The 23,009-nt window shown below is 40.0% G+C and overlaps 1 protein-coding gene across 14 annotated transcripts in view; it reads left to right on the forward strand.

Annotated features, from left to right (window-relative positions):
• Positions 1-22,727, forward strand: part of RIC8B (RIC8 guanine nucleotide exchange factor B) — a 126,545-nt gene extending 103,818 nt beyond the window's left edge. The window contains exons 9-14 of one of the 14 annotated variants that reach the window (XR_011380256.1): positions 7,445-7,564; positions 9,107-9,299; positions 10,573-10,656; positions 14,695-14,833; positions 15,495-15,671; positions 21,360-22,727. Coding sequence is in view for 4 of the 14 variants with exons in the window: in XM_002711424.5 (XP_002711470.1) it covers positions 7,445-7,564; positions 21,360-21,471 (232 nt within the window). In the remaining 10 variants the exon portion in view is untranslated. Of the gene's footprint in view, positions 1-7,444; positions 7,565-9,106; positions 9,300-10,572; positions 10,657-14,694; positions 15,672-21,359 lie in introns of all 14 variants that reach the window. The other 13 variants (XR_007919774.2, XR_011380257.1, XR_516814.4 and 10 more) reach the window with 13 other exon arrangements.
• Positions 22,728-23,009: the final 282 nt, after the last annotated feature.

The raw sequence follows: 23,009 nt of genomic DNA on the forward strand, positions 1-23,009 counted from the left end.
GGATCTCAGTCACAGAGATCTTTCATGTAGGCCATTCTTTGCCACCATGTCTTTGCTTCCCATGCCTGAAATGCTCTCATGGGCTTTTTTTTTTTTTAACTTTTATTTAATGAATATAAATTTCCAAAGTACAGCTTATGGGTTACAGTGGCTTCCCCCCCATAACGTCCCTCCCACCCGCAACCCTCCCCTTTCCCACTCCCTCTCCCCTTCCATTCACATCAAGATTCATTATCGATTCTCTTTATATACAGAAGATCAGTTTAGCATACATTAAGTAAAGATTTCAACAGTTTGCTCCCACACAGAAACATAAAGTGAAAAATACTGTTTGAGTACTAGTTATAGCATTAAATCTCAATGTATAGCACACTAAGGACAAAGATCCTACATGAGGAGTAAGTGCACAGTGACTCCTGTTGTTGACTTAACAAATTGACACTCTTGTTTATGGCATCAGTAATCTCATGGGCTTTTCAACCAGATCCAGATGCTTTAAGGGCTGATTCTGAGGCCAGAGTGCTGTTTAGGGCATTTGTCATTCTATGAGTCTGCTGTGTGGCCTGCTTCCCAGTGACATTGTGTTTATTCATTCAAACATCAGTAGACACTTGGGTTGTGTATACCTTTTGACTGTTGTGATTGATGATGCTGAACATGGGTGTACTGATACCCAGTCAAGTCTCTGCTTTCACCTTTCTTGAGTATGCACCCAAAAGTGGAATTGCTAGATCTCATGGCATTTTAGGTTTAATTTGTTAAGAAACTGTCATACCATTTTATGCAGCAGCTGCACCATTTTATGTTTCCACCAGCTGGGCACAAGGATTCTCTTTTTTCTGGTCTTCAAAACACCTGCTATTTTCTGGGTGTGTATATTTTGTATAGTCATCTTAATGGATGTGAAGTCAAAGCTTGTGTTTCAACTGATTCTTATTCTTCCTCCAAGCCAATCAAAGGGAAGGATGAGGTTGCCCATTAATTAGCTTCTTGGTCCTCAGGGCATTTATATTTATCTTTCTTTGTTAGAAAATAAGAGAAAATGGCCGGCGCCGCGGCTCACTAGGCTAATCCTCCGCCTAGCGGCGCCGGCACACCGGGTTCTAGTCCCGGTTGGGGCGCCGGATTCTGTCCCGGTTGCCCCTCTTCCAGGCCAGCTCTCTGCTGTGGCCAGGGAGTGCAGTGGAGGATGGCCCAGGTACTTGGGCCCTGCACCCCATGGGAGACCAGGAAAAACACCTGGCTCCTGGCTCCTGCCATCGGATCAGCCCGGTGCGCCAGCCGCAGCGTGGTGCGCCAGCCACAGCGCGCCGGCCGTGACGGCCATTGGAGGGTGAACCAACGGCAAAGGAAGACCTTTCTCTCTGTCTCTCTCTCACTGTCCACTCTGCCTGTCAAAAAAATAAAAAAATAAAAAAAATAAGAGAAAGTAAATGTAGCTGTATAAACCCCTAAAAACACAAAAGTTATATTTGACCCATTCTAATTCAATAAATATTCACATAAGAGGTGTTTGCAAAAAGTTCTTAGAAAATGTATATTATGAAAAATATCATGATATTAACCCTTTTTTGCACCAAAAATAAACTTATCTTCTAACTCCATTCATCCATGAATTTTTTCTTTTTTCTCTTTTTTTTTTTTTTTTTTTTTTTTTTTTTTGACAGGCAGAGTGGACAGTGAGAGAGAGAGAGAGAGAGAAAGGTCTTCCTTTGCCGTTGGTTCACCCTCCAATGGCCGCCGCTGCAGCCGGCGCACCGCGCTGATCCTGGCAGGAGCCAGGAGCCAGGTGCTTTTCCTGGTCTCCCATGGGGTGCAGGGCCCAAGCACCTGGGCCATCCTCCACTGCACTCCCTGGCCATAGCAGAGAGCTGGCCTGGAAGAGGGGCAACCGGGACAGAATCCGGCGCCCCAACCGGGACTAGAACCCGGTGTGCCGGCGCCGCAAGGTGGAGGATTAGCCTATTGAGCCACGGCGCCGGCTTTTTTTCTCATTTTTTAAAAAATATTTATTTATTTGAAAGAGAGATCTTCTGTCCACTGGTTTATACTACAGATGGCCACAATGGCCAGGGCTGGACCAGACTAAAGCCAGGAGCCAGGAGCTTCTTTCAGATCCACCACATGAGTGCCTGGAACCCAAAAACTGGGCAAACTTCCACTGCTTTTCCCAGGCCATTAGCAGGGAGCTGGATCAGAAGTGGAACAGCCGAGACACGAACTGGTGCCCGTATGGGATACCAACATTGCAGAGGATGACAGCCTGCTACACCACAACTCTGACCCCTTTCCATGAACTTTTTGAAGGACCCTTGTATATGTACAGGTGGTTCTGGCTTTATTTTCATAATACATTGAAAATATAGTCACCTTTAATTAGTATTAGTTAAAATTTTAATAGCCTTCTAACTGGTCTTACAGATGCCCCTCTCCATTCTATTCTCAACATAGCAGTCAGTGGTGATCCTTACAAAACATAAGTCACACCGTGTCAGCTGCTCAAAACTCTTCATTGGCTAAAAACCAGAGTCTGTGCAGTGGTATGCTTGTCCCCTTTTGTACTGTGCTGTTGCCATGCTGACAACTGTATTCTTTGTCCGACACTCCAGACATGCTCCTGTGCCAGATTTTTGCTTTGTCCGTTCTGCCTGGAATGCCTGTTGTCCTGAGAGCTAGTCCGTTTCATTCCCTCACCTCTCACTTTACTCAAATATCACTTTCTAGAGAAGCATTATGAACAGTTGTGACTCTTTTACCTGCACTTAGATTACTCTTTTCTTGCACACTTGTCACCTTCTAACATATAACACAAGCTTCCTTACTCATTAAGTCTGTTGTTTTCTCCACAAAGAAGATAAGCTCCTTTAGGAGAGGTGAGGTAGGGTTTTTGTTTTCATTTTGTCTGATTTTGTTCAAAAATAGTACCTGGCACATGGTAGTAAGCACTTGGTAAATTTTTGGTGAATGAGTTTTTTGAGATGTTGAATAATTTTTTTATTCAGCCAGTACTCAGCATTAGTATATCAAAATGTTTGACCTTCCTACCCTTAGCAAGCTTCACATCTGGTAGGGGAGTGGGAACCAAGGGAATGAAATTCAAGAAACCTCCATTTTGCTGTTTGTACTGGCATGTTGGGGCAAATATTTTGAGTATTTGTTTTCTGTCCCGTGAAGACATTTTTAGTTTCATTCCTATGTCACATCTCCTTCCCCACTTCACCTACCCCATTTCTTTCCTGGTCTAAGCTTACAAAATGCCTTTTCCTAAAAACACTGATCTCCTTCTTGAAAGGTTGCAAATTGTCAGTACATAGACTGATTTAGCTCACAAGTATGTTTTGTTTGGCTTATCCCATGTAGTACTGTTTGGATTGTGTTTTTGTTTTATACAGTGCTTCTTAAAATAATGACTTGCTGGGTCTGGCATTGTGGCATAATGAGTAAAGCCTTTGCCTGCAACACCAGCATCCCATATGGGTGCCAGTTTATGTCCTCACGGCTCCACTTCTGATCCAGCGCCCTGCTAATTGCCTGGGAAAAGCAACAAAAGATGACCCAAGTGTTTGGGCCCCTGCCACCCATGTGGGAGACGCCGATGAAGCTCCTGACTCCTAGCTTCAGCCTGACCCAGCCTTGGCCCTTGGAGCCATCTAAGGAGTAAATCAGCAGATGAAAGCTCTCTCATTTCTCTCTCTCTCTCTGTCTCTGTAACTCTTTCAAGTAAATACATAAATCTTAAAAAAAAAAATTACTTGCCAAGATTTAGGATTCATATGCTTCAGATAAAAATCTGGATATTTGCCTTCTTTAGGAAAAATGCAAATTTTGGTATCTTAGGCCCGCATTCTCAGATGGCAGCCAACTTATGGATCTGAGTAGCTGCGATCCCATCCCCTTCATAGCAGGCATAAGCACCTTTGGTTTGACAGCTTTTCTTTTTCACTTATCTTACCTGCCTAGCCCCTGTAGGGATGTGACATGAGAGTCTCTTCTTTAATCAGAATGCTTTCAGTAAAATTTCAGCCACACATTTTAGATATTGGAGTTTCACATACATGAGTGAACTTTTAATGGCTGTTTCTTGTTAAATGGCCTAGTGCTGTTGATATTGGCCAAAGGTAGCAACAATATGAAGAGCGAGCAAAAGTCCTGAAAAATATTTTCACTATTACGGGTGTGTTCATTCGCTCATACCTTTTACTATGTCTTAATCCTTTTGTCTCCAGGCCTATATAGCTTCTATCAGTTCTTATAATGGTTATATAATATAAACTTCATAGTGAAATATCATAGATAGGAATGATACCTTGTCACCTAATTGGAAGGCAAAATAGCCATAGGATTGGAGTGCTGGGAAGATGGGTATGGGGAGGGAAACAAAGATGAAGTGAGAGAAATTATAAATACAACTACCCAATAAAATGTATTCCACAGTTGGTGTCCTTAAAGCATTTTAAGATTCAGAGTCTTGGAAGAAAAAAAAGTAGCCCTGAATAAGTGTCAAGATCTGGAAACCTTAAACTTTAAGTCTCTGTACTGATAGACCATACTACTTGAGGCTGTAAAGGTGCCTGGTGTTTGTTCAACTGAAAATTATCTATTTTGTGAAACTGTACATCATTGTTGTCATGGTGACTGTTGTTTGTTTTCTCTGACTTCTGGGTAGGGGAGCTACATGAGGCTGTGGAGTGAAGGAAGCACAAGAGGAAAAATTGCGTGCCTTCGCCACAGCACACTGACCTTTTTCCCATAAGAGTAGTGCAGTTCACAGCCCTATCTTGTGTATCTGTGCGTTTGTTTACCTTCTTCCAAGTATCATGGTGGGGAGATGTCTTTTTAAAATAAACAATGAAACATAACTCTCTGGAGAGATTTGGGGCAGGGGTTAGAATGTTTTACTCCACAGGTAAAGGATGAGTTCTGACTGTTGCTTTTATGCTCAGATACCAAAAAATTTTGTTAACTTTAGTAGCCAACTTCATAGCAAGCTGTTAAATCATCTTAGCAGCCAGGGGACTTGACAGGGACTTAGGGAAAACAGACATCATTTACATTAACTCATAAGAGAACCAAGAGAAAATCCAATGTGTCCTAATCCAGGAATTCCTATCCTGACTTTGTGTGCTGCGGTACCCACAATAGCACAGGGCTTACCAGTGTGTCCTCCTGACAGATTTCTTTCATTAGCAATGATGCTTTGTGCTAATGTCATCATACTCCAAAGCAGTCTACAGATCTGATTGTTTAAATCATGCCTCCAGTGAATCTGAGGGAAATCTTAAGAAGCAAATGAGCATGATCTACATAGTTAATATATCTATCTTCCCTTCTTTCTTTTAAGGCCTGATTTCTTTTGTCTGCTTGGCACATGGTCTATATCCAGAATAAGTACCTTTTTTTTTTTTTTTAAGACTAGTTGTTTTTATAATTTAGCAGGTGGCAAGAAAGAAACCAGTGAAAACTGATGTCTTGTTTTATAGGCTGGAGCAAATAATAGGTGTGTGATGGAAGTGCATTTTCAGTGTGGCATCTGGATATACCTCCACATCACTCAGAAGCCTTGTCTTTCTCCTTTTTGTTCCTGACTTTTAGGACATAAGATGACCAATTAGGTATTTTTGTCAATGGCCTCTAGCTAGAAGCCCTTTTGTTTTATGAATACCTGAGAAGAGGATATGAAATAGTATACAATTTGTGTCTGAAGCAGCCCAGTAGTGTTTAACTTCATTGTGTATCAGAATCATTCGAAAAACTTAACTAGAGAGATAGTGAGAGAGGAAGAAAGAAACTGAGATTTTGTTGATCTGTGGTGAAATCCAAGATTTTTCTTTAAAGTTTCCCAAGTGATTCTAATGTATAATCAAAGTTAAGACTCAGTGCTAAGCTTGTGTGTTTTCAGGTTGCTTCAGAGTGCCTGAAAGTGCCTTGAGGCTACCCTAAGAGGTAGTATGTTCGTGAGAAACAGAGGGGCTCTAGGCCCCTATTCTTTGCTGTCCCTATCTCCTCTTCTACCTGAGAAGTTGTGGTTCTCTTTTATGTACTGGGTTTCTAAATGGAAAAAAAAACCTTTTTAAACTATAGCTCTACACGTAAGTCTTATGTAAAAATAGCAAGACGGGTTTTAAGTCTGATTTTTTAGGAAGTTGAGCACTGAGTCCCTTCAGAAGAATCTCTGCGTCCTGTAGCCTCTGACCAATGTAGGAAAAGGAAAGGAAACCTGATAGTAACAGGTAACAGTACTCAGTCAGCTGGCCTTAATACGAAACGAGAAGAGCCAGGGTCAGCAAAGGAAGTAACTTGACCAAGCAAGTCTCAAGGAGGGTTTGCAAGCTGCCCACCAGAAAATCTTACTGTGATGTCTTTGTTGTGGCCCACATGATTTTTCAAAATCAGGCTGACAGTGTGTTCCAGTCAGTTTACCCAAGTCTCTATCACTCTACATTGTTTATTACTGATCTACTCAGTCATTTGCCTATACTGAAGTCCTAGATCCTGAAAGCTTTGGGTGTTTGTTGACTCTAGAAAGCAATTTATTAGTAATTTGCTATTTGTAGGATATTTCATTTTCTTATTTAAAAAAATAATCTGTATTTGGCTGGTACCAAGATAGTGTAACCTGTTGTCGTCTTCTCCAGAAAAATGTTTAAGTTACAGACTTGAGCAGCTACTGAAAAAGTTATCTTTCATTTCCCCTCAGGGAAAAAAAGTTCAGCTTTTAATTAAGAGAATGCTTGATATTAGAGCTTCATTCAAAGTTTACGTAAGGTATTCATTTCAAGTACTGTACAAGCATTAAATCTATTTCTAGAAAGCTAAGATGGTACACTTGTTTTCTGGTAGGCTAGATTTTATTTCTTTTTAAATCTAGGTCAGATCAGATCTAATTAAAATTATCTTCTGCTTTATCTTTTATTTAAACACTCATTGCCCTCTGTGGTTTCACTAATGGACTAATTTCCTGAGATTATAAATTGGCATGCTTTCATTTCCAGATCGCAGCCTCTCTGTCATTTTTCCAGTTCTTTTTTTTTTTTTGATGTTTATTTTATGCTGTATCACAAAATGGATTTCCTCATTTCACCTTCTCTGAAATCATTTGTCCCCTTATAATTAATGAATAAGCTTTGCATCCAAGGATATTTATCCAACGGCACCAAATTTTGTATTTTTCAAAAGCAGCCATGCCTTTTTTTTAAAGTTGGCAAGTCAATTTTCGTTTTTTTAAAAAAGACAATAACTTTAGCCCATATCCCAAAGCAAATTAATAGAAAAAGTCCATTTTTAAAAAATTCCTACAGCAGTGCTATACCATAAAATAATGATTGAAATTGCCAATTTTTTGGCTATTATACTCTTTCTTATTATCACCTAAAACTTGGACCAGAGAAGTATAGAAAGAGCATAAATTTAAAACATACAGCATAACTTTTTTTTCTTTTTGTAGCATTAATCTTATCACTGGTCATTTAGAGGAACCAATGCCAAACCCCATAGATGAAATGACAGAAGAACAAAAAGAATATGAAGCCATGAAACTTGTCAACATGCTTGATAAACTTTCCAGGTATTGTATTACCATCCATTTTTTGCTTGGTTTCTAAAAATGTTCTATTTCTTTGTCTCTCTCACTGAGAGTTACCATAGAACAGCAACTCTGGAAATCCATGTTGATTCGAGCAGGGTGGCCCAGGCAGCGGTAGTTCAGAGACCTCTTGGCTCCCCTGGCTTTTCTACAAGTGCCGCTTCTGGATGTGCATTCCTAAACATGGAAACTCTTCAGGCTACGATAGTAACTACTAGGTCACTATAATATTTAACCAACTAACCGCCCTGTCTTCAAAAAGATGCTGTGAGTTAGGTTCAATGATTTTGCTGCTTCTTGTATTTTTGTTTTATTCTGTTTTGGTTTTTGTTCCAAATCATACTGCGCTCCCCTCCACATACACACACCCCATTTTTGATGTGCAAGTTTGCAATTCTGCCTTTTTGGGTTGCTGCTGAAACCAGGAATTCTAAAATGTCATATACCCAGCAGGAAAAGGTAAAAAGAAATAGCTCAAATGAAATATTTTTTAAAAGCAAGCATTTTTATTAATTATGGCCTCTAAAAACAATTTCCCTTCCCCCTCTTGTTTCACCCCCCTCTTCCCCTCCAAAAGTAACTAGTTTTGAAAATAATTAAATCAAGTATATACTAATAAGCAACTAGTCATCTTGAAGGAGTTATTAGAAAATAATTCCTTTTATACTTGGCTGAATTGCTCTGTTTTCCAATCATACATTGAGTTACTGTCTCCTTTAAGCCATCTTGAGTGAGTGCTGTGTGTTAGTGGCAGCTGTCACTTAAAGGTGCATTTCTTTTGGTCATCTGCTTTTTCCTAATAACTAGATCAATAATATATATATGTATGTGTGTGTGTATATATATATATATATTTAACTATATATGCCAGGTTAATATGACTCGGTGAAGTAGCAAATGGAAAGGGAAAGCCAACCATGAAAAAGGAAAGCTATAACAAAGCAGTCAGCTGAGAGGGCACAGCAGGGACTTAGCTGGGAAATGGACAAGAGCATGAGGCTGACAGGAGTGTGACAAGTGTGGGTATTCTGGCGTTCTGCAGTCAACTTCTTTTTTTTAATGATGCTGGTTTTGTGGTAGAAGTTGTTTAGAGGTAGCTTCATTTATCTGCAAAGTTTGACTAGAACTCAGTAATTGTGGCAAAAATAACAATTTCTAAATATGTGTGTATATATGTATGAAACATCTATGTGGTTAGCCTCTTCCAAGGGATCTGATGTAGCTAATGAAACTCAGTGGTATCTGTACAAGAGTCCATCTGGAGGAAGCTGCAGGGCAAAGTGGTAGCAAGGACCCGAGTGGAGCACATTAGAGGGTTAGCAAAGTCAATCAGTTAAGTTGCGTAAGTTCCAATTTTGAATAATGAGTTTTTAATGGTTAAAAACAATGCTGTTCAACTTCCCATCTACCCTGGTTACGCTGAGCTAGATGAGGGAAGGAGCTGCCTCAGACAGTACAGTATAATTTACTTACGTGGCTTACTGGGAGAGACACCAGCATTTCATAAGGCCTCCCTCTCAACAGGCACAGAAACCAAAGGTGCTAGGTCCTTCTCCTTTTAATCTCAGGGGAATCCACATATCCTAGAAGCTGCCAACAAATAAATACACAAACGTCAAGTCTGAAATACCCAAGCTTCTACCTGATTTAAACTATGCCTCAAAGAAGATGCACATTCACCTGGAAACACCCAGCAGATGCCCAACTCAATCTGAAGGTGATGCTGATTTTTGCATGTATAAAGCAGAGCAAATATGTCTTGTGTTGGCTTTGATGGTACCAATTTTGCCATTAAAGTTGAAGCAAAAGGCATCCTTGAGAATAGTCCTAAATCATGTAAACTTTTTGCTTGATGTGTGGTGGGTTTTTTACATTGTCTGCCTTTGTGTGCTTTCTAACATTTGCTCTCACTAATAACAATGACAGATCTGTATAAAGATTAGCAGTGGGCATTTCAAAGAAGGAATGCAAAGAATGAAGCCATTCTTTATGCATCTTACATGTTTGTTGTGCTATATTCCTCATTAGTCTTAAGTTTCTTCTCTCTTTTTTTTTTTTTTTTGAAGTTAAAAAAAAGGAGAGAGAGATGGCGTACAGTCTAAGTAGACTAAATTTAGTACAATTCAGGGAACATTGACAAAGCTGCCACTCTGTGCAAGGCAGCCAAGGGAGATTCAGAGGTGAACATGGCAGTCTCTGCTTTTAGGAAACTCACATTCTAGTGAAGAAACTGGCTCTAACCTATTCTAGAATACAAGGTAGAAGGAAATGACAAAATGAGGGCTGTGTTGAACTCTAAGCACCCAGGAAAAGGAGCAGTTCGTTCTGTCTGGATGATTCAGAGAGTGTTTCACAGGCAATGTCAGCATTTGCGCTAATCCTAAAATTTAAGAGGTATTTGATAGAAAAATGAAAAATGACCATTCATTCCAGGTAGAGGGAAATTTAAAATCTTATTAATCATTCTTTGGTATTCATAGTCTCCATCTTTGCAAAAAACTCAGGTTGTTTTGTTAACATGTTACCATAGTAATCAAATTTATCAGATTTATCATTGGGGGAAGCAGGGACCAAAGAATTGTCCAAAATATTTCCAAGCTAATGACCAATGGTAATTCATTTCCTATGACAATACACAAAACATTTTCATATACATTCTCTTTCTAGCTTCCTAATAAAGTCAGATTAGGAACTTCATTTTCTAGGACTCAAGACCTTTGCTCTGTCCACTGTGCTACTGTGTCTGTCTGTCACAGTGTTTACCAGAACACTTCCTCCTCATTCCCTCAGCTGTCATCTAGGATGTTCTGCATTCAACCAAGTCTCTGTTGTGCTGAGAGTGTCATGTAGTTTTGTCTGATTAATTTTTCCTTCTCAAAAATGAAATCATTTTCTCCTCCTGAATTAAAAGGTGTGTGAGTAAAAGGATAGGGTTGGAGGTGACGTGGCCAACGAATGGACACTAGACACTTCCTTTTTTCCATCCATAGGAGAGCAGATGTGAAGGACCTGCACCAGGATGGTGGTTAGCAACAGTGGCCCGTGCCAAAGCACTTACCAAAGTGATGACTAAGGTTGGTCATGCCAAGTACCATTACTGAGCCTGGTGTAGGGCATAGATGTTACTCACTTTCAAAATTGTAAAACCACCAATGTAAAACTTAAAATTAAATCCCTGTTTTGCCTCTATGCTGGACGTAACTACTGCCTCAACGAACGCAGCACCTTAGCAACTTTATCTCACCAGAATGTGCAAAGACTCTAGTAGAGAGATTAATAATCAGGTATTTTCTTCTGAGTACCAGTTGACTTAGTAGTATTCCAAGCAGTTTTTTTCTTCTTTAGTATTACTAAAAGGAATATTTTTGTAACATTTGTAGATAAGGGCATTGGCAGTATATCTGGAGGGCTTAAGCATTTGAGAATAATCTGAACCCATTAAATCCCATCATGTTTAGCTAGTACAGTGCTTTATACCCCAAGGTTTCCCCACATGTGATAATGAAATAATGACACAGCTGATACCCAGATTTGAATGTCAATTTTATTGCTCTATTATAATAGCCTACATGGTGCAAGACTTTAAAGTATACTTTGTCAGTTGCATTTCTTGGCGAAACATCATAAAATTCAAGGCTGCAAAGGAATTGCCTAAAGTACTTTGGGTCATGACTGGCTAACTTAAGTATCGAGATACAGAATTCCTTTAATATAAAACAACTGTAATATCTATCAGGTACAAGCATTAAGGCCCGGGCATGAGACTATAGAAAGCTTCATTTGACATTTTTAATGTGGGAACAGGATGGGAAGGGGTAAAATTTACCCACTTCTCCACCCCCTCTTTCCTTCTCTCACTTGGAAAAAAATAAGCCCCTACAACTCCAGCAGATTAGAATGGGGATTGTGTGTGGTTAAGCAAGTCCAGTATGGTTAGAGTTGCATTTGCCCTGACAACAGCACACACCTCATATATAATAAGGGTACCTTTTCCAAGAAAAGGGAGAAACATTGACTTAAGCTTAAACTAACCCAAGAAAATAGTATTTCAAGTTACTTTGACTTCTGTAATCCCCTTTAGTTCCTTAAATGGACACAGAACTGATTAATCCTCTACTCAGCCCTAACTCCATTACTGTTTTAAAATTTATGTTTATCTAAGTAAATGAATCAGTAGCTATCCTACTATTTCTTCCTTTTCTTACTCTTAGCTGATAATTGATTTTTATTGATGGATTGATGGCCATTTTATATACTATTTGAAACATGGCTTTCTTAATACATGCAGGCATTAAATAGAGGAATAATGACTTTTAATTGAAAGTTTATTTTTAAACTTGCTAACACAAGAGGGACTTGTTACTTTTCAGGCATAAATACTTTGTTTTTCTTTATAGGTGAGTTATTTTACTCTCCTCACAAAAAATTCAACAACTGTTTATCCCTACCTGTGTGGTAAGATAGACAGGTTTAATTTGCTTCTTTTCAGGTGCATTTCAGAAACATGACCCAATTTCTAAAGCTTTGTAAGATCTATTATAGATACAAAAATTTAAAAATCATAATTGTTTCCATCAGAAAATCCTTTATGTCTACACTGATATGGTAACCACCAGCCATGTTGAGCACTTGCAATGTGGTTAGTCCCAATTGGAATATACTTACAAGATTTCAAAGTCTTAGTCTCCCCACCCTCAAAATGTAGAATATCTCATTAAGTGTTTGATATGGATTACATGTTGAAATGAGTATTAGAGCCAACAAAATATATTATGAATTTTACCTATTCTTTTTCAGTGTGGCTACTAAATGTTTAATACCATTTATGGCTTACCCTGTGGTTTACAATTATATTTGTATTAGACAGCTCTGCTCTATAGCATTAAAATGCATTGTAAAGTTGCTTGGAAATTAAATTAAGGGGACTTGGATCCAGTTAGATTAAAACACTCTTAAAGTGGCAAACAGTTAAAACACTCTTAAAGTGAAAAGGTTGATATTGTGAGGTTATAGAGGACTCCTTCCAGTGACTAGACAGCTCTGAGTAGGATATCACACTGCCTTTGTATTGCCTGTTGGCAGCCACTGTCTTTTAGATCTGGAGTAGGAATAACAACTCTGAGTTCATAGTTAAAGCAATAGCTGAAATCACTTTTGGCCATTAGAGAAACATCAAGTAAGAATAATCTCCAACTTACTATTCTCCTAGTCACCCCCACCTTTAACTTTTAAAGTCTTCCTGATTGGGCAGAGTATATGAGAACTCCTTTCTGCTGTTTTATTCAGCAGTGTCAATTGGCATGCTGACCACTTATTAATGTTTATTTTGCTAATGTAGACAACAGGATAGAAAATTTCTGTAAATAAATTATCAATAAATAATAAAGAACACCAGCACTTAAGAATAAAACTGAATTTTATTCTTCCAGAACTATCTCTGACATCTTTCTCTATATTTTCTTATAACCATGCTATTTAATGTGAGGTGGGTAGCAATTTAAGTTTTGCATGCAATTCCTCTAACAGGAATGAGAATAATAAAAGACTAATATTTATATAGTGATTTAAGCTTTAAAAAATATTTCCGTATATATTATTTCCAGTGATTGTTAAAATGGCCCTGTGAATTAAATAGGGTAAGAGATATTAAGGAGTAAATGTGTCAAAGATAAAGTGACTAACTCAAGACCAGGCATCCAGTTAAGAACAACTCAGTTCTGTCTTCAGACTCCAGACCTTATCCCGTTTTGAAACGTTACCAACAACTCTGAAGGTTATCAGTCTGATTATTTTGAAATAAGAAAAATAAATTTTTAAATAAATGCAGAAAACAAAAGAGTGGGATTATTTATCTTAGAAGAGAATTAAGATGCAGAGGACATGCATGCCTGCTTTTTCATTGCATTGTTCAGCTCTTCTTGAATATCAGGTTTAATGCTAAATAAATGACTCATATGAAAAACAAAACAAAACCCCAGCTTTAAGAGGGAAATCAGTAAAATTTCTAGTACTATAATAATGTGTTTCTTAATTGTTTTAGGAAGAATAAATACGAATAATCTAACAAATTCCTATTCATGTCATCATGTAATAAAAACCAACTTTCAAAAGACTTCCCAATAGGACTGTTTCTTAGAAAGTTCCCAGACATGGTGATGTGGATAATACACCATATCCATTTGTCTTGTGAATGAATATTTTATGCTGTACATTTTACCTTTCCCATTGCACCCATACCCAAAGTATGAGGGCTGAGGAGAGGATCTCCAGGATCATGTTTAACAGAGGCAGCCTGCAGATTTTGAGTTTGCTGTGGGAAAGCCACCAGACTCATCCATTCTACTGGATAAGTGGCTTTGTGAAAGATGATTCTCACCGGAAAGCACTAGGAAGCCATGAACTGTAGAGTATCTTTCACAGTATCTGAAAATGTTAACCAGCCACAAAGGTTGTATTATTTCTGTGGGAAAAAACAGGCTAAAAACAACATCACAAATTCTTCAGAAATCCATTGCACTTCAGCACAAACTGAAACCTTGATATGAGATGCACCCCAGACTCGGAGTGACAGCCAAGGCTACACATACAGAGCCTCCTCCTTGGGGCTATCAGCGGCTCCATTGTAGCAGGCATGTCTGGAAAAGTTCTGTTAATTAAAATGCTTTATTTATACACTAATTTATCTTACATCTTTCAAATGTGAAAAGGAATTAAATATGAAATGGCTAATTTAAAATGTCAGGGTTCTTTTTTCCAAGTCAACCTTACATTAAGAGCAGGAATCTCCGTGCCAAAGAAATGGTTCCCAATTATCCTGTCTTGGGTTTTGTTATACATTGTACAGAAGTCAACAAAACAAGTATGTAACAGAACCTGTCTAAATAGCAGCCACCCTCATTAAAAAGAGAATTAATCAAGGGGTGATTGAAGGAAGCAATGCCTCATAGACCCTCCCCCCCCATTCTTCTTTTCTAATCATAGAACAAAATATGTTACATAAAAGGATCGGAACTATTATGCAGTACTCAATTAGAGGGAGGTGAATAGGTCTCTAACATGCTGTTTTATCAAAAGAGCAGACTGGTGTTTGCATGACTGTTGTTTCATTACAGACCCTGTCATTAATTCCATGTGTCAATACTGCCCTGTAGTACACAGAGCAGACAAGAAAGAAGAGCCCTTGAAAACAAGGGAATGATTTTTGAGTCGTTATCAAGCTAAGTGGCAAGCGGGAAGCTGAAACTCGTATAGGTAAATTCGAAGGGACTCTTGGGAGATCTGCAAGTGGGAAACAAGAATGCATTTTACCAACTGCTTAATTATGTCCTGTTTTTCAACAAGTACACTTGAACTGAATGCTTTGTTTGTATTGCACAAAACATGTGCTGTGGGCAAGAGTATTCTCTTGCTTCCGGGTCAAGTAAGGTGTTTTATACACATACACATCTGACCTATTCTGCCATGTGCGATTGGGTATGTTAGTATCTGAGCCCCAATGTTGCACTGTCATTTGTGGGGGAAAAGTCACACAGAAACCCACAAGCCTTTAAAAACAAAAACAAAAAGAGAGAGGACCTTATCTAAAGTTCTGAAAAGTTACATAAATCCAAGTACCCCAGAGTACAATACTTACAGAGAAATGGTGGCTCAGGAAAACATTTAAAAATATCTGGAAAATTTTTAAAAAGAGAGATAAATTTAAATATGGTATAAATCCCATCATCTCCCACCCTAGATCTTTAAGAAAGTTTTTTTGGTTTCCATTAGCAGTCCCAAGGGTTAGACCGGGGCAAAATAGGGTTTCCTTTCTTGGACGTGCTTTATCTGTGTCCTCTTGCCTGGCCAAGCCCTTATAGATTATGGTTCCTTATCGTTTAGTAAGATCAAATTTCTAAATGATGTTTCGTTCCAGTTGAACATTCTTGGAGGCTTATCTCTTCCCTGGCCAGATGCCTGATCAGATGAGAAGCCCGCCATGATACTGTCACAGTGCCTAGAATGGGCTCTTTATCCAGTAGACATCACTGTACTTTTTGATGATAACGAGGGCAGTCTTAACTTGTGTTAAGGCCTGTGTATAGCATTGAAGGTAAGTATGAAGGAGTTGTTGCTATGTGAACCTTAATTCTGATACACACTTCGATATATATTATCTCCATTTTACATGACATACATCTATCGGACACTTAGCCGTCCTTTTTAGATAAGACCTTTATGATGCAGGACCAGTAATTCCTCATGAAGTGACCTGTTCCTTGAGAGCCAGGATTCAGTTTGGATCCTTCTTTGTAATACTTACCATTGCTTTGGACTTTTACCTCTATAATCATTGTAGTCACTTGCTGGTTGATTTCCAGGAAGGAGTTGCGGTCTCGGTGTATGTCGGTGACAATTAGGTAGGATGCTTTGGGTGGCTATTAGGTTTAGAATATCTTGATTAGAAACAAAGGCTTAGCAGTAATGAGTTTGAGCATCATTAAACAGCAGCTTTTAAAATCGATTAAAACTATTTAGTAGCCTAATACTTAAGACTCTTAAAATTCATTTAGAATATTGGGGATCATCTTGTCCAACCTCTCATTTTATAAATGGGAAGACTGAAGCCCAGTGAGGCAAATGACTTGCCCAAGGACACCTAGTACATTAGTCAAAGATATGACACTAGAATCTAGATTTCCTGAAGTCCCAAATATAAGAAGCCAAGTCCATACCAATTAGTGGTTGGGAATACCATGTTGTATGATAAAACGGGAGCCTACCTTCTGCCAGGCTGTCAGAACATCTGACGCCATTCACTCATCATGGAAGTAACTCACCAGGGTTAAAATAATGAGGAGGATTCATGAGAAATGGTTCTCTATCATTCTCCATTTATCCCATGTACTGTGTTCTTCCAGTAAACATTTACTGAGCACCTACTGAGTGCTCTCTCCTATACCAGATACTGGCAAACTACAGCCAGGTGAGACATGGACTCTACCCTCAAGTTGCTTATAGTCTAATAGAGATTAGAAAATCCCCAGAAAGCATCATGCAACATTTCCTATGCAATGTTAACATCTTTCCTAATGCTGTAAATCTTGATGATGAAAGTCATCTTTTAGCCAAGGATTTAGCTTTTCTTTTGTTCTTGTTATAGTTATTAGGAGTAGCAAGAGACCCCCATTTCTATTCTCTGTGTGAAAATACCAGGTAATGTCACAAGCAAGTTAAAGTTTAGTTTACAAATACTTGCTGAGGATCTGCTTTCTGCAAGGCACTGTGCTACACATAGGGATATGAAGATTGACTAATTAAAGCATAGAGTATATTTTCTTTTGAACTTGCCAGGACAGTGTTTCATAGTTTTCAAATTTTTAATGAGTCATTTTTAGTAAATATTCTTAAATGTGGGGAACTTAAAAAAAAAAAGGACAAAATTACCTCTATTAAAACGCAGACTTGTCATCCTAGGATTCAGGGTCTCTCTTCAAATCCTCTTCTATACTCAGTCTCTGTTTTGAGCTTTCTTTTTCCTTTGCCTCAGCTGAGCCAGCCTGCTTGCCCATCCCTGCACACGGCTAACTCTTGCTTCTGTGCTTCTGCTCAACTAATTCTGCTTCTGAGATGCTTTTCTCTCCATGATTCCATGTCCATCGCTGCTGTTGCAGTCTGGCCCCACATCCACCTCCCACAAGGAGCCTATGGTCAGCGTCCCCATTCCCTGTGCCCTGCCCACATGTGCATGGCCTATGTGACTGGGGAAGGGACATCTCCGTGGTGTTTATTAAAGCTTCCCCTTCTCCGTCCACTTCTTGCTGATTTAGAGCACAACAGACAGGAGATGAAACAACCCAGTCTAACCAGATCAATTACGAAGCCTTTTAGGAATATGTCTCTGTATCAGAGGTTTCACTTTTGTATTTGTGGGCTGAGAGTTAGAAGATAGCAAGGAAGAAGATCAGAAAAATTAGAATAGGGATATGAGAAAGAAGCCTGGGACCCATAAGAAAAAAACTCACATCTGGAAATGAGCCTCTCCTACTCCCAAAAAGGATAAGAAATCTTTCAACAAATTCAAATATATTAAGGGTGTATTGATGAACTGTCAAACTGAGGGAAAGCAGGGCTCTGCCTGTTAATCATCTCAGGCTTGTTCCGTAATTCTTTCACTATTGTTTAATGTGTGTGTGTTTTATCTTCTGGATGGACTGAAAGCTTCTTAAGGACAGGGATCATGTCTTTAATTTGCTTCTGCATATTCTTCCCCTGCTTATTCCTCCCTAGCATGGGGAAACCTGTGAGCATGAAGGAAAGTGCACTGCAACATGTGGGTTCCAACGATGGTCATTCATTATACTGTATACATTATGCAGTCCTAGTTCTGATCCAGAATTAGAACTCAGATCTGCCTGACTCCAAACACTTGTATGTGTTCTTCACTGTACCACAACATCTATTTAAGTCCTTGGTCAGTCACAGAGCTCTTTGAGCTGTACTATTTTAATTACTATTACCATATCTAGTATTATTATGACCCCCATTTCACAGATGGGGGTATTGAAACTCAGAGACTTGCCCAAAATCACACAGCTGGTAAGTGGAGGAATCAGGACTTCAGCCAGACTTCCTGACTCCGGATCTTTTAGTTCTTTCTACAACATCATGTTGCTGCCTTAATTCATTTGCACACATGCATGATTACGTGGCCAGTTTTCACAGATGCCTTTCCTACAGAAATGTCCAGTCCAAGCATCACATGAAGGCACTTCCATTTTAATGGCGGGGGCAGAAGGACAGGGGGAAGGAGAGTGGAATAGGGAATCAAAGCATTAAAAAACAGGCACCTGAGAAAAATAGTTCACAAGTGAGAATTAGAATATGGGGCCCTTCTGTAAATAAATTCCCACAATTTGGCCATAAAGCTAATGTGTACTTTAATTACCATTATAAAATTGGATTAGGGCACAGGGATGAATCTGGTAAGACTGCATTTGATTGCAACATACTCCCAGATGTTGGGAGCTAACCCTGGTATCACGTTGTCAGAGATGCAGTAGTGCGAGTCTCCCTCAGGGGTGATAGTTTATCCACCCAACAATTCATCACTGTCTTGGGTAGAATCCCTGCAGTCCCATCTGCCAGTCCTACTTCTGCCTCTCTCTGCTCTTAAATTCCTATCCCACCTCAGGGTGCCCTCAGTTCAACAAACCTGTAGACCTCAACTCTTACCCCTCCGTGGTTCATTCCCAGAAGCTTGTCCCCTCTCCTTTTCTATCAGTTACTAGTACGTAGTTTCCAATAGCACCAAGTGCTTCAGCACAATCCGAACTAGGAAAATGTTTATTATAAAATACATACAATGCATATTGTAAAATATAGCTGTAGCATGTTTACATCTGTGCTGGAGAGACATTTCAATGGAAACAGATGGTTTCCTGCTCTCCACTTAGCAACATTTCTACCTGGTTGTCATGCAGGCACCTCAAGCTCTGTGTGTCCTGAAAGATTGAGCATCTCCCCACCAGATCTGCTCCATCTCCTGCGTTCTGGCTGCACCGAGTTGTGTCATACCCACTTGGTTCCAAGCTGCAGCCACAGAAACACTCCTCCTTATTCACCTTCACCACGCCCTTCTCCTGTCAGTGGGTCGTCACACCTGCCTCCGCAGTGTTGCCTTTTCTTCCCATGACCTCGGCCCTAATCCAGCTCTGTCTCCTCTCCTCCACACCATCACCGGGACTTCTTAATGACTTGTGTCTGCCACACTGCTGCCGGAGGTGCATTCCTAAACACACTGGACCGAATGCTCGTTACGGGGTCAAATCTAAGTTCCTTACTTTGGCATTTAAAACACTTGGCTGTTGGATCTCAAATTACCTTGCAGCCTTCCCTCCTGCCACTCCTTCACTGAACCTCTTCCCTCCCCAAACAGTGGGCCCTTTCCCAGTTTCATGAGAGCAGAGATGGGACAGATGAACTGACAATCACAGAGGGTTCCACAAAATCACACAGGTCACTTGGACCATACATAACTCTTTACACAGTCTCCATTGCCTGAAATGACCTGGGCCCTGGCACAGGCTACCTCAGCAAACATCTCATGGGTATTGCCTCTCCTCGCCTTCCCCAGGCAGTCTGATAAGTGCTTCATCTCAGGCGCTGCCAGCGTCCGTTCATCATTCTCTCAGGCATCCACTCCATTGTCTTCTAAGTTACTGTTTCATTGATTTGTTTTACCTGCACCTCAAGGGCAGCAGCTGTACCCGATGTACCTTTTTCCATATATGACATAGCTCCCATCACATAATTATTGCTCCTCCAGTGCACCGAGGGCAGTTAAACCAGATGTGATGTGTTTCAAGGAGCACTGGAATTCAGGGGAGACCCATGGCCAAGACCTAGCTCTGCCACTAGTTAAGTGACCTTGGGTAAGTCACTCAGTTTCCTTAAAGGGGTTGGACTAAATGATCTCTGAGGCCCCTTCCAACATTAAATTCCTTGATTGTGACCCCATTTCTTAGATTAAGAAACACGTTTCGCACTTCAGAACATTGAGGAACCTCAACCTAGCCAGTCAGCCATCCACATTTCTCAGGTGTTTCATATTCTCAGAGGCAGTCTTGTGGAGCTGGCCAGAGCTGCTTCATTAGGCTCCTGTTGGCTTAACCAGTGACCCCAGCCCCTCCCCTGTCTCCCAGGAGGTTGCGCTATGCCTGTAACACTGTCATACACAGCATGTGGCTGCCTCTGCCCAGGAGGGAGCCCCTCTTTGTATTGGCCTAAGGGACAACAGCAAGGAGGCAGAGGGAGAAGCTTAGTATTTTCCTTCACTGTAAATCCTACCACCATTACAACAGCTGTCATACGGATTTTTGGTTATAGACCTGTTTCCAAGGGGCAGTGCCTGTTTCTGTTAGAAACAGGCCTCTTCAAGGCCACTTTTAAGTACACTACTGACCTGCAGGGTGGGAAGAGAACTGAAGTTAGCAACGCAATGGGTGCATCTGCCATAATCTCCGTGTAATAAATAAGAGCCTATGAAAAGATTAACTCCTAATGCTTTTTGATTGGCTTAATCAATAATTAATCATCTTTAGATGAGGCTGTAACTTGTAGAGTAGATATAATTGGATTAGCTAAAAAAAAGGTAGTTGGGCAGCTTTGAAGAGATTAAAATGGCTGTCAATCCCATAATTAAACTGCCACAAACAAAAGCAATGGTTTTTTTTTTTTTTTTTTTAAAGAAGAAACAAAGGAAAGGCATGAGAGAAAAAAGGAAAGGAAAGTTGGAGAAGACCAGATGATCAGCAAATACTTCTGTATCACTGGAGGTGGTGGAGATGAAATGCAGCGTGACAGGCTGACTCCACTGACTGGATGCCTGCACATCCAGTCAGCCCTGAGCTGGGTGCCTCACCCACCCGGGCAGGTGAAGTGCTGGCTGCTTCAACTTCACCGAAACAAAATGAATCCACAAAACGGGGTGGGGGGCAGTTAATTATTCAAAACAGAAGAGACCTGCTCCTTGTCCTGAGCCCATTTAGACCTTGACTTTTCATACTTTTAATTGGCTTAGTAGGTTTGGCCTGTGTGAATGAAGTCTTTTATCTGCCTCTTTTTCTTTCCATGCCCCTTTCATCTTTCCTATTACAAACACACAGAGAGCTTGAGGGAAAATACTTTGGTTTTTAACGACTCTTCTTTTAAAAAGGATGTGGATTTGGGTGGGGGGAGGGGTGTGTGTGTGTGTGATGCTGGTGAATACTTTTTTTTTCTCTTTTATCTCTTTTTCCAGAGAGGAGTTGCTTAAACCAATGGGACTAAAACCTGATGGGACAATAACGCCTTTGGAGGAAGCACTCAACCAGTACTCTGTCATCGAAGAGACCAGCTCCGACACAGACTGAAAGCGTCACCTGCTCAGCTCTCAGTATTGCTTTTATCAGCATCTTTTCTCTGTAGCTCCAGGGAATCTTTTCTCTAAAACATTTATGCCCTTGCTTTGGCTAGAAACACATTAACTGGTTTACTCATTGAGAATCCAGCATATTTAAGAGGTGATCCTGTGTTTTTTGCGATATCGAGGCATTCATACAGAGCTGCAGTTAGACGGAGTTCCAGGGACTAGAAACAGACAAAAATGTAATCCATTTCATCAAGTTGGGACTGGAAGACTTTACTCTGCCATGCAGCCCTGAGTGAGTCTGGCAATTCTGTTTGCCAAGATTCTTAGCAGAAGATTAGCCATGTTCTCTTCCCACGTGGGTGGCTGCCCCTTCTCAGTCTCTCCAGCAGCTATGGGCACGTGAGAAGCGGAAGGAGCTGGTAAAACAAGGGCTGAAGCCAGTGACTCCTCAGATCAGGACTGACGAAATGGAAGCCAAGTAGCTGCTCTGTAAACTTAGCCCTGTTCTTCATTTCAATTTTGTATAAATACGTAGAAATACACACACACACACACACACAGAGCCCCAGACTTACAAACTGGTCACACTCTAAAAGTGTGTATGTCACTTAGCTAAAACTTCAGAATCCATATCTCCCTGTAAAGAGTTATAAATGATGGTTTAGTTCCCAGGCAGCTACAGTGCCTATTTATTCCCTAATGTACCTGAACACTAGTACCGTAGAACTGAACCACCATCTGTAGCACTCACTGGGAGCGCGCCTTCTGGAGTCTAACGCACAGTGCTCCAGCAGTGGGAACAGGGACTCCCTGAGTAATGGAGGCTCTTTCGTGGCCTCTGCGGAGAGTCAGGGAGGCAGCAGTACCCGTTTGTACATATAGGTCATTCATATGTCACGTTTTAAACTGGGGACTGTGTGTGTGCACTTGTGTGTGTATGTTCTACCTTTCTACCATATGTGATCAGTTTAATGGTAACTTTATTTATTAAAAAAAAGAAACACAAATAGTTACAGTTAAACTGATTAAGACTTTATTTTTACTTTTGAATTGGTCCTATGAAGAAGTAGAAACCGAATCATGCAACAGTGGACCTAGCTGATCAGTGGCTAAAGTTGAAAAGGGGTTGGTTTCCTTTTTTATGTATGTGTGTGTGTGTGTATGTGTGTGTGTACATACACATACACACACACACATAGATAATGTGCTTAACCACTGCCTTTTACAACTTTAAATAAAACATTGGGGTTGATTCAATTTAGCCATCTGTGTGTGTTTCTTTATAGATATATGGGCTAAAAAAATACTGTTTCACAGTTTATACTTTTTAAAAGTGCTTTTATGTCCATTATCTCACTTACCATAATAGCCTTTGTAAGGATATGTACAGTTTGTGGAGTATTAGTGAAAATATCTTATACCTAAAAGTTACTTCTCTGGCAAAGCAACACATCAGGAATTAAGTTTTAAAAGGCCTATGAGCTGCCAGAAGAGATGTCACAAAGTTTCTTATAATTTACTCATAGGAGAGATCTTCAA

Source organism: Oryctolagus cuniculus, chromosome 11 (genome assembly GCF_964237555.1).
Source record: "Oryctolagus cuniculus chromosome 11, mOryCun1.1, whole genome shotgun sequence".
Taxonomy (NCBI): domain Eukaryota; kingdom Metazoa; phylum Chordata; class Mammalia; order Lagomorpha; family Leporidae; genus Oryctolagus; species Oryctolagus cuniculus.